Here is an 11,976-nt window from a genome sequence, read left to right as displayed (position 1 = left end):
ACCTTTTTGCATTCGTTAAGCATTTTGAGTACAATCTGAGAGTGATTTTCCTTGTTCTCTATAAAAAAGGTGTGTATATAGTAATAGTATATATAGTAATAGTATATATAGTAATTGACAAGAAGTAATATTACAGGAAAATAAACATGATCTTAGTTGGAAATTGCAACCCAGTATATCGAGGCACCACTTATTCAAAGACATCACAGCACGATGGTTACATAGGAACAGTCCATTTATTGACAAGTTGATATTGAATCAACACAGTAAGCGAGCTGATATGGGTTGTATCATCACACCTAAACTGAATGCACAAAACAAGGTAACATGTTTGCCTTTGTACACGCATTTGAAATTCAGGCGAAGACACTGATGTCCACGGCAACCAGATACTGCCACAAGGGAGTATTTCTTATCAAGCTATAAGGACCTTTCTCCAGTTAATGCACTTCAACTTGAAGTAATCAGGTTTAAGATGATTAAGGTGTGGTTGGGTGAACTCAACTAAATTAATAGATAACATGATTGTGGAGAAACATAAAACGTAAATCATACACATGAATTAGATCTTGTGGTATGCTAATCTTAGCATGAGAACAAAAGCTGTTAATAATACAAAGCTCTTAGAAAACAACATGACGGACTAACAGGAACAGAACAAAAAGTAAACGTTGATGAAGGGCACAGAGGTTGAGCAAAGGTCTGATGAACGGCATCAAGGTTGGCAAAGTGCTATTATTGTTTTATGGCACCTGGAGCCATATGCAGCCGTTCCTCTGAGATCTCTATCTACGGTAAATACTGAGATGATCTGGTATCAAAAGTACAATATATTTTAGGAGGCTGGAACAGGCTCTTGAACCCAGCTCAGGCCCTTTTATGGTCCACCCACCATTTACGATGCTTCCTCATAGAGGTCAGGTGTCTACCCAATGACCCGGGATCAGTTTGTCTTACCCCAATGCTCGACTAAACAAAAGGGTATAGATAAATCTGTCTTAGTATCAGTGGTAAAGAACCGGTGATCGACACATCACACATACTGTTTCTTCTGAGCCTGGGAGGCCAGATCTTTGGCTTTCTCCTTAGCTGCCAGGGCCGTCTCTCTCGCTCGCTCCGTAGCCGTCTCTGTTAAGGTTTTTGATGGAGTTTCACCTAAAAAAATAGGACATATGTTATAATAAGGCTATGGTATAGATATTTATGTAGCGCAGGAAAACCTACGATAACACTTCATTGTTCCGAATTGTGTAATAAATAACATTAATTACTAATGTGCACCGACTTTTAGATTTGTTGTGTGTCAATCACAGGGTTTTTATCAACAATACTCCACGAATGCCGGTACATTTGAAATACCAAACTATAATGTTATCCTTATGTATTCAAGCCCATAACTTTGGAATGACTAAACTGTCGCAATAGAGACTGATATTGTGCATTTTTGTTATTTTAACACATAAAACTGTCTTCTTACAAATTGAACTTGACAAATATCCAATGAGTGATTAGCCTTGATTTGTTAACAGTTTTTAAATAAACATTTAGTTTGACAAGTATGGCCCCATTACATCCAAACTACATGTTTTATAAAAAGTTCTATGACATGGATTTAAACATGGTTTTAAAGTGATACGCCCAGCTGGAAAGCTACACCCAAATGGCCAGTTCTTAGACTTGACTGATAAGATTGCTTAAAGAGCATAACCTAGTTTTTATTTTACTCAAAGTTTCCATCTTTTACTTTACATCTGTTAAACTGAATCTTAACAAAATACCTAGCATCAGAGCACCTCTTAATTATTCCTTTTCATTGCAGATATTGTGACTTGTCGTTGCAGGAAAATAAGGTGTTTCCAAAAATAATTAGCAATGCTTTTATTCATGCGGTTAATGCATTGTATTATAACTGACAACTTACCTTGCATTTTGGCCAACACGTATTCAAAGCCCTTCATGGTCTTTGTTACACTGTTCTTGAACCTTCTAAGACCAAATTCCTGGAAAGAGAACACAGTCAGCCAACACTTAAAAAGCACTTTGACATAAGTCTTGTGTCAACAACCTACACCTCATATCGGCACACGTACTACCATGTCTGAAAATACTTAAAGGTCCATGTCTTGGCCATTTCTACTGATCATAATTCCATTGTCGAGGTCTACTAGAATAGATTTATATTGTCCAATGTTCCAAACTCACATTGGTTTCTCAAACAGCATCTCTGTATAGTATGTGTATTCACTCTCTGTCCTAAACGGCTTGTTGGAGCTCCTCCCCCCCCCTCTCTATGAGCCCACTGTGCTCTGATTGGTCATCTCGGCCACTCTGTTCTGATGAGTCCACCACCGTTACAGTGATTATGTGTTACAATGGCGTTGGCATCCAGACAGTGACACCAGTAAGGACAAACAGATGAGAATGCTGCGTGGGGTCTGGGTGCCGTGTTTGCGGGACGTTGCCGGGGCTCGCTGCTGCGAGGAGCGGACAATGTGAGCTGGGCTCATTTCCTGCTTGCTGCGTGGGGTCTGCGAGACAGCGAGACATCGCGAATGGACGCGGGAAGGGGGAGATGCTGAGGGGCTGCAGCACCCCCATCTGCGAGGCTCCACTAGCTAACTCTGTGATAAATCAATCAGGAACCTAAGTCGTTTCAGACAGCTTCAGCTGCTCCACTTGTACATCTGAACACTTTGTATTATGTTACCTAATGAAAAGTTAGATGGGTGAGTCTTCCTTTCAGACCCCCTCAGCACTTCCCCTGATCTGTTACATAGTACAGAGCTCTACTTTACTCTACTGACCTGAACAGCTCTTGACAGCCCATAGATGGTGGTAGAGATCCAAGCTTCTCTCTTTATCTCAGTGCAGCTGCCATTTTCAGGGTTAATATAGTACTTGCACCGCTCTTCAACCGACTGTAACAGAGAGAGAAAAAAGAGAAAAAAATGATCACGAGGCTGTTGTTACTTTGTGCCATGCTGAGTGGAAGCAAACATTGTGGTACCATGAGTCGAGCGTGGCTGATGTTCCATGTGAGGGTGGTCATGGTCCTTTTCTGAGGGTCCACAATAGAGTCCTCGATGATATATGCCGAGCTGGACATTTGCTTTGGAAGGTAGGGCTCCATCCAGCGAGGTGATCGGCTCGTTTTGGTCAAGAGACGTCTGGAAACGAGGCAGTTTGTTGGAGTAACCTCTCGGAAAATTATGTCTTCAGTCAAAACATGGTTACTGTGGGAGAGAAGGAGAAGATAAGGATCACAACAATACAAAACCGCTGTGGGCTTATAATAAAGTATATTTTTCTTCAATTAAATCATATTGTTTAATCTATGCAAGCACATATATGAAAATAAGTAACCTAAAGGAATGCAAATATCATACACCAATCCCTCAGTATTTTACTCACTGTGAAATAGCAACATCATAATATAGAAATGCTCCATTACAGGTAAAAGTCTAACATTAATCATCTTACTTTAGCAGCAGTTCTGAATTATGTGCATACAAAAGGACTTAACGTGTTAAAGATTACATTTCTCATCAGGTGACAGAATGATGTTATATCACATCACTGGATTACATATTTTATCTAATAATCAATGTGCAAAAACATAAGAAACAAGCATCTAAACTGCAGTGGATTCAAAGTGTTAAGTACCCTAAAATACTAGTGAAGTACCTAAATCCTATACCTAAGAACACTGCTAGAGTAAATACACTTCAGTTACTTCTCACCACTTTGAGTATAGAAATGTAGACACATAATCCCAACTCTTCATGCTTTGCAATTTTTGGATAGATAAGTGTATGCGAGGAGCAGAGGAAACACTGAATGCAGACTCGCTCACCTGTAAGGGTTGGGATATCGTTGCCAGAAAGCAACACAGACTTGGTCCCAGCTGCTTTTGAGCATACCTGCGCAGCAGTAATACTTCACCATGGTGCCGTGGGTTTACTGTGGCCACGCTGTGGAGACACAGAATACAGCCTGTGAGTTTCATACGTTTATGTAACTAGCTTTCCAACAACAGTGCAGTGAAGTTGCAGTTTACCCCCCCCCCCAGGTAAACACAACGGGAGCCCGGAATTCACTGGACAGCAGATTCGAGAACATTTGTGTTTGTTTGAACCAATTGACCATTAATGTCGACAAGGTCATATTAAACTAAATACATTGTATTACATAGGTTTGTTTAAACATGTTTTACATCTGTCATAAATCCTGAGACACACGTTTTCCAGAACTTTTCAGACTACATGACAGCTGTCTTTCAAATAATACTTCTTAAATACCACACTGAAACTGCTCAAAATAAGCCTTGAGCGACCATCATGAGCACAAACAATAATATAATATAGATACAGATATAACATGTAGCCTATGTCACATTTGTCACGTCCGCACTGCAAAGCTTCCTAGTTAGCATGAGCTAGCCTAGCATGAAGCAGTCTCTATGAATGAATGGCAAAGACATTGATTTTATTCATCGACATTCAAAAAGTAAATTGCTGCTTTCATTCCTAAGGCAAAGGTGGTTACCTGTAAGGCGACAACATTCAAAAGTTGGGTATTTTCATGTTATACTCCTGTCGGCATGGATTTCACCGTGCAGCCACCATGGCAGCCACCGACAAATCATGTGAAACTGGAGAGAAGGTCAAACGAAGACGACATATCCGGTAGGTGGTGACGATGCAATATCCATTTTGAACACTAGAGGGAAGCAGGTAACCGTGCAAAATGCACTACAGCATGAGAGAGGATTTGTTACCTGAAATGTAGATTTTGATCGGATTCTTGTGGTCAAATATCATGTAATTTTGCCCAAAACCTTAAAAGTGGCATCCGTATTCCTTAAAAACCCAAGTATTTATTAAAAAGAAAAAGCAAACGAAAAAAAAATGCAGACATTAAAGCAATCTAGATTGATAAATAACTACAGGGAAACGGAAACTGTGTATTTTGGGTGAACTCTCTTTTTAATATGACCATGTCTTGCTATTTCTGGAGATATACCCCCTTCAGCATGCTATACTTTAGGACAGATGCATAATCTCTCACGCATATTAAAACCATCCCTGAATACATCTCCAGACTGCAGCCAAATCTTCACACATTAGCTCTAATGCCCAAACGGTTTGATGCCAAGGGTGTAAGCTCAGTATTTGTCTGCTAGTAGTCTCGATTAAGGCTAGGAATTTCTATAATTATCTACAGTACATAAATAAAAAACATAGGCTAAACTAGGGCATTAGTAATGTGGGTGTCAAGAACCAGCAGTACAAAATCAATACATGTTTTTTTATATGAAATGAATCACACTGCAGCTGGGTGTTCAATAAATACTTTATTTGATGTTATTTGGACCCACTAGTTATTTTTATTTTTCAAAATGAAGTCTGAATGTTTTGTGCAGGACTTTGATTCATTTCAATTATGCAAATGCTTATTTTTCCCCTCTCTGTGTGGACTGTCTTCCCTCCTATAGATGGATTTTCTTAGCTGTCGTTCGTCTCTCCTATATTACCGTATGGAGGGTGTATACCCACGGCACAGACCCCGAGAGTAATCCATGTATAGATGTGTTGAAAACATTTCAGAATATGCCACTATTTTGAGTTTTATATTCGACTTAATCCTCTCATCCAAACTTTTCTTAATTGAAACACATATAATTTCTTCTCCTGATGTGTTATGTGTACAGCGGGTGTTCACTATATGTCCAGAGGCAGTGTGGTTGATTAATGCTGTCGTGTTCATTATTAACAGACCACCACAAAGGTCACTTGAGCAGCGTGTAGAATGTATAATTGCATGATTTTTCTTCATCCAAATCCCTTGTTCTACATATCCTCAAAGCAGCTGCACACATGTGACGAAAATACCAAAAAGTCTTATTCCTTTGGACACAGCTGGTTCGTCTAATCGAGAACAGCTGGTTGCCAGGTGAACACAATTAACTTCCTGGTTGGACAGATCAACACTTCCTCTAGATGGACATGGTCGGAAATTGAATGTTACTCTACAAGGACTTTTGAGTGAATCCATAATGCAGCATATGTGAAACTCAACAAATAGAAGAACGAGTGAGAAAAACAAAACTTGTTCACAATATTAACCTTTTACCCTTCAGTAGGTATGGACACAATAATAGCTTCAGGCAATGTTTGCAATGGAATGCATTATTAATTGGACATAACTTATCAACAACAGCTCTGCAGTTACAGGAGACACATATTACATTGTACCAAGTTCTCTAACAGCCTAGTAAACATCCTAATTACGTATTTGAACAGGTTAGACAGATGTGTTTTAACTAGTACCATTCACAAAGGAAAGAAAAGCCTTACATAAAGCAATTTGCATGCAAAGCTCTGAGCCCTCTCTAGTCCCAGATATACTCATAATCAGGCAATTCAAGTCAAAAGACTACTTTTCAACCATAAGCACCACAAACCGGAGGTGTGTTAAATGTGCTCAGTCACATCCTACAGGCATTTTAAATTGTGCTAATCTCAAACAGCAGTTGGAGGATGTCCACCATTACGGCCATTCAGTGTCAGCCTTCTTAAGGAGCGTGTCCTGAAGGAGCCTTCGGGGTGGAAAGCATCTGGCTTATCCTCACAACGAAACACCATTAGGAAGCCATTCCTGTAGTTTTTATTCATCCACCCATACAGGACAGGATTGGCAAAAGTCGAACCCATAGCAATGATATGGAACACTGTGTATATGAGTTTGTACTCCTTAAACCTGAGCACCAGGTCTAGATCACTGGCCAGCTGAAACACGTGGAATGGCAGCCAGCAGATAGCAAACACCACCACCACCAGCGCCAACATCTTGGTGGTCTTTTTGCGGCGTCTGATGCTGTCACTACGGGTGGACGGGCTGATATGGTTCTTCAGTTTGACCCAGATGCAGATGTAAGCATAGCTGATGATGGCTAAGGGAAGGATGTACTGCAGGAGCAGCATTGAGAGGCTGTAGATGACCCCGTCCCTGCTGGTCCCGTGGGGCCACTTCTCAGAGCAGACGGAGATACGCAGGTTGATGGAAGGGATCTCTTCATGGCGGTACTCTCTGAAGATGGCCAGGGGCGCTGCCAGGATTGCTGACATAGTCCAGGTGAGTGTCATGATGAGAAAGCTGGAATGCCATGTAAGGCGCCGGCCAAGGTGGAAGACGATGCAGCGGTATCGCTCCAGAGCGATGACAGTCAGGGTCAGGATGGATACATGCACACTCAGGGCCTGGGCAAACGGCACCATGTGGCACAACACAGCCCCAAACTTCCACTCATCCAGCAGAGTGTAAACCAGAGTGAAGGGCAGGCAGAGGGTGTCCACCAGGAGGTCTGCCAGGGCCAGGTTTGCTATGAAGAAGTTGGTCACTGTTCGCATGTTTCTGTAGCGAATGATCATGTAGATGACAAGAGCATTTCCCATAAGCCCCAGCAGAATGATTAGGGAATATGCTGCGATCAGGGTGATCTGGACTCCAATGTGCTTGGTGATGTCTGTGTGGAAACCTGGTGTGTGTAAACCCATGCTGTTGTTGAGAAGAAACCAGGGATCTGTTTCACCAGCCTCCCCTTCGCTCGTGCTGTTGGATGTGTCTGGAGGGCTCATTCTGTCGTCAGATGATAGATTTAGGCTGTGCCGACACCTGAGGAGGGGAAAACCCATCAAATGTAATTATTGACACAATCTAGCCTGAATAATAAGCCTTTGAAAATAACATGTCAAATGTAAAAAAAGGCCGGAGCTATGAGGTAATTATTTTATTCCCAACATTTGCTCTCCAATTTAGAATTCCAAATGTTTTTTGTCACTGCAAATAACGCTTTAGGATACACATGTCTTCCTATGTGTCGTCGTCCCCCCCCCCCCCCCTCTGTGCAGATGTCCCAAACAACAAGTATGACTTTCTGAAGCAGTAACATGATCCCTCATTGGCAGCCACTTACCAAAAGACTAAGAGTTCCTCTCATTTTTGCCTGAAAAAGCCGGATGTACCCTTGCTGTGAAATGCTCCCAGGGTTTCTACGGTGCTGCTGTGCTGTTTTTGTTATCTACTTAATGACTCCTGGAATATTCTCTTCTTCTCTTTATGTTGTACGATACTTCCAGTCATTCAAATGTATTTTCAGGGTCTGCATCTCACCTGCTAGAGCTTTGACAAACTGACTAAAAGATCCCATACCGAACCGTTTAATTATTCTTTTCATATTACCTGGAAAGGGTAGTTTGCATTGTAAATGTCAAACGGTTATTAAAACCGTTTTGTAATTAATCAAAATAGGAGATATGATAATTCTCTAATGCATGCAGCCTAATTAATAGAACAATTAAACAGCCTTTCATTAAGGAAGTAGACGTTTTGAATAAGCTAAGAAAAATAGAAGGAAATGGCTCTCTTTGTACACATGTGTGCCTCCCAAAAAACAGAGCATAATGCTACCTAGATCTATTGCATCCACCATGGCCTAGGTACAAGTATTGGTTTGTTTACAGCTCACTGTTTCTCCAAGGGAGAGACACCTGTGCCATGATAAAGGCTAAATGTGATCAGAAGATGTCAGGCAGTCATAGCTATCTTTAGAGCTGCCGACTGCCTTCAAACTCAGTTGGCAGCTCATAAAGGGAATACTGTGTGGTAATTACTTGCATAAAGGTCCGTGCTGACCCATGTTAGACAGCCGTATTTTAGTATAAAATATATTCTTTCTCCTCAGTACTTTCTATAGTTCATTATTTTGTCATTACTGTCCATTTACCTGCAAGAGACTGAGAGCTCCATGCTGAATACAGACAGAACATTTTGTGATGGCATGTGTTAAAACTACTCTCAATTTTGACTCTTGACTGCTAAATTGCTGCATCCTCATTAACCAAATAAAGGTTTTTTACATTTAGTGACATTAGAATCGACCAGAGGCTTTCAACAAATCTAAATTACTTTGATATAACTGTTCAAAACGGAACACTTTTTAAGATTGTGAGTGCTCATATGCCTAATTCAACACATTTCAAAGCTAACACTACGTTTTCAAGTTGTTTCTAAACACAGAGACAAACAGAACAACAGTAAGAGGTTTCTTTGGTTACATTTTTTTTGTTGCTCTGGAGATTTTGTAGCATATTGTTTGACACACTTTTAGACATACATTTTGCCTTTTCAGTATTGTATTCACAAATAAGAATTTCATCAAGGACAATAGAGAGTAAATCATTTTTGGCTGTATTGTTGGGTTGATATTGTCATATTTGAGGTATGATAAAGCACTTGATAAATACAATGTATTATTATTATTTTAGAAGCTATATTAATCAAATGGTCCTCTGCAATTGTCTTCGAGGTGAAAAAGGTATTTACACACACACACACACACACACACACACACACACACACACACACACACACACACACACACACACACACACACACACACACACACACACACACACACACACACACACACACACACACACACACACACACACACACACACACACACACACACACACACACACACACACACACACACACACACACACACACACACACACACTGTGTAATGACTCTCAATCTATTAGGGACCACGTATTTAATGACAACTAGGCCTACAGTGTGCAGTGCCAATGAGCCCAAAATCCTACACCTGTACCTTCTGTCCGCGTAGCAGACTGTCACACACCAGCCGGCAGCAGGGATTTAACATTGAGACTGCAGGCGAAATGTGCACTTCACAATGCATCAGGAATCTGTCAAACCACCCGTTCTGATCAGCGAAGGTTAAACATGACTTTAACAAAGCTCGTGGCACTGAGTAACGTTTTATGATACACCTGCTGGAGCAATTCAACTGAATGTTATATTATACTGAATTATACGCACTGCCATGACATTCTAATGAGATATTTAATGTCCCAATCAAATATCATTGATGCTTCGGTCGTGCGTAATTTGTCGCCATTTGTTTAACTTACTGAATAGTGCGCATTCAAATATCTCCAAGTGAGCTCTCAAAGCTTTTTTTCACCGACTAGACAGCTGCAAATCGTTTGCCTCCAACACCAATGATCACCTGTGGTACGCAATTTGGACACTTGTTCCTTTTCAAAGGTTCCTCTCATATCCAAATTACGCACATATAACAGTTTTAGCAACTAACGCTGAGCAGAATAACAGAGAATGTAATATCTATTTCCTCAGGGATACATTTTTTTCAATAAAGCAACCTCGGAACACACATTTAAAGTCAAAATAAGCGCTACCCACGTAGTTATGCACTCACCTTTTCTCCTATATCTCCCTTTACAGACGAGTCTTCACTCCAAAGTGGCGTGAAACAAGGGGGAACATCCCGAAGCTCCTCCCAAACTGCTCTCCTATAGTGCGCATCTTGTGGCTCGACAGTGCGTTCCTGAGGCAGGTCTACAGGACACAGACAGTGTCAGCGTCCACATCAGTGCCAGGGACTGTCACCGGAGGGCTCTTTGTGATTTCATTTCCAGTGCACATAGAATATACAGAATAAATGTAATTCAATATCACAGAATGTCCTTTAAAGAGCCAACTCACAAGAGTAACGTCACTGATTTATTGCACTTTCCTGTTTTATCTGCATTTATCATTCACTTTATTTCTAGGCAGGCTTAACACTTGTTGTATTCATATTCATACAACTTTGAATGAACTTTGGAACAATTCACGATTGTAAAGCAAATCCTCATATATTGCTTTATTTGGCATCACATGTCACAATGTAATTTCAGCAATAACATGAGCATATAACTGAGGTGTTGTGTTGTTGTGCAACAAGCCCTACTTGCATGCTTTATTTTGATTCCCTGGAAAAACACACATCTCTCAAAAAACTAATTTCTGTGTGCTCCCTTTATGTCCTCTGAGATTATTCAATTGTAGTACATTTGAATAGGGTTCGGTTGGGAATTTCAATCAATATGTAGTATTATGGGTGTCATTCACCTGAATTATGTCATTTCCACTGGGGTTTGAAGGGATCAGGTTACATTGTGTGTCTAGAGCCATTTCCCCTCATATAATGTAGCAAATATTGGAGAGGATTGTGAAAAGATTGTCAGGAGATGTCTCAAGGCTGACTGTGATATTGTGCACAGAACATTTCCGAGGTAATACAATTATATACCCAGCAGTTACCTTGCAACAACTTTCAAATTCTTGAAAAAATATCTCAAATAAAAACATTTGCATGTGATTCCATCTCCATTGAATCTGTTTGAAATGTGTTCACCTCATCAGACCTGTAGACTGCTCGCACAGATGTAACAGGAACGTCGCCAGATAATTAAGGACATGTGACATGCTGTCACTTTAAATTAGACATTAACATAGGAGCTTTAGCCACGTGGAAAACCCATTGTCGCGCACTTAAAAAACGTTTAGTGATTTCAATAACAGTGTCTCCCCCGACCCTTGTCTCTGCAATACCCTGGAGCTTTAGAGTCGTCTTTCACCATCACAGCTGAGAACTATAGTGAATGGAGAAACATGACATGGGATCCTTGGATTCTTGTGGTGGAATTATATTTAATGGTGCAATAATTGCCTCACTGATTGACTCAGTAACAGATATTTTCCTTATTGATTGTGGCAGGCTGCCCCTCCACCTCAATTTATTCTTTCAATAATAAGAGTCGTCCCAAAAACCTGCAGTGCACTGGGTCACTCGCAGTGAAGCTTGACAGTTCCTTCAGCCTGACTTGTATTCGTTAAGGATAAAGGATTCCTGTCCTTGCTTCATACTTATCTCTAAGGGCTTCTGAAAAGTGGTGAGGTTTTATACTGGCAAAAAAACAAATGTTTGTGTCAATTTAAAGGACACCTATCATGCTATATTTGAATAATATATTGTAGGGCCGTAACCTATATAAGGTATATTTATACGTTGTTTTTTTTCAAAATACCAAACAGATCATGCAT

At 40.5% G+C, this 11,976-nt stretch overlaps 2 protein-coding genes across 2 annotated transcripts; both read right to left on the bottom strand.

Annotated features, from left to right (window-relative positions):
- Positions 1–213: 213 nt before the first annotated feature.
- On the bottom strand, positions 214–4,646 carry prelid1a (PRELI domain containing 1a). The gene is made up of 6 exons (XM_034232538.1): positions 4,546–4,646; positions 3,854–3,971; positions 3,008–3,233; positions 2,805–2,918; positions 1,922–2,000; positions 214–1,155 (listed from the first exon to the last, which is right to left on the bottom strand). The coding sequence occupies exons 2-6, from the start codon at positions 3,943–3,945 to the stop codon at positions 1,034–1,036; spliced, it is 633 nt and encodes a 210-aa protein (XP_034088429.1). The 5' UTR covers positions 3,946–3,971; positions 4,546–4,646; the 3' UTR covers positions 214–1,033.
- A 1,526-nt stretch (positions 4,647–6,172) lies between these two features.
- Positions 6,173–10,344, bottom strand: npy7r (neuropeptide Y receptor Y7). Its single transcript, XM_034232661.1, has 2 exons — positions 10,307–10,344; positions 6,173–7,674 (listed from the first exon to the last, which is right to left on the bottom strand). The coding sequence occupies exon 2, from the start codon at positions 7,635–7,637 to the stop codon at positions 6,522–6,524; it is 1,116 nt and encodes a 371-aa protein (XP_034088552.1). The 5' UTR covers positions 7,638–7,674; positions 10,307–10,344; the 3' UTR covers positions 6,173–6,521.
- Positions 10,345–11,976: the final 1,632 nt, after the last annotated feature.

Source organism: Gymnodraco acuticeps, unplaced genomic scaffold (genome assembly GCF_902827175.1).
Source record: "Gymnodraco acuticeps unplaced genomic scaffold, fGymAcu1.1, whole genome shotgun sequence".
Lineage (NCBI taxonomy): Eukaryota > Metazoa > Chordata > Actinopteri > Perciformes > Bathydraconidae > Gymnodraco > Gymnodraco acuticeps.
Note: the sequence above shows the minus strand (reverse complement) of the source record. Positions and strands in the feature narration are given on the sequence as shown.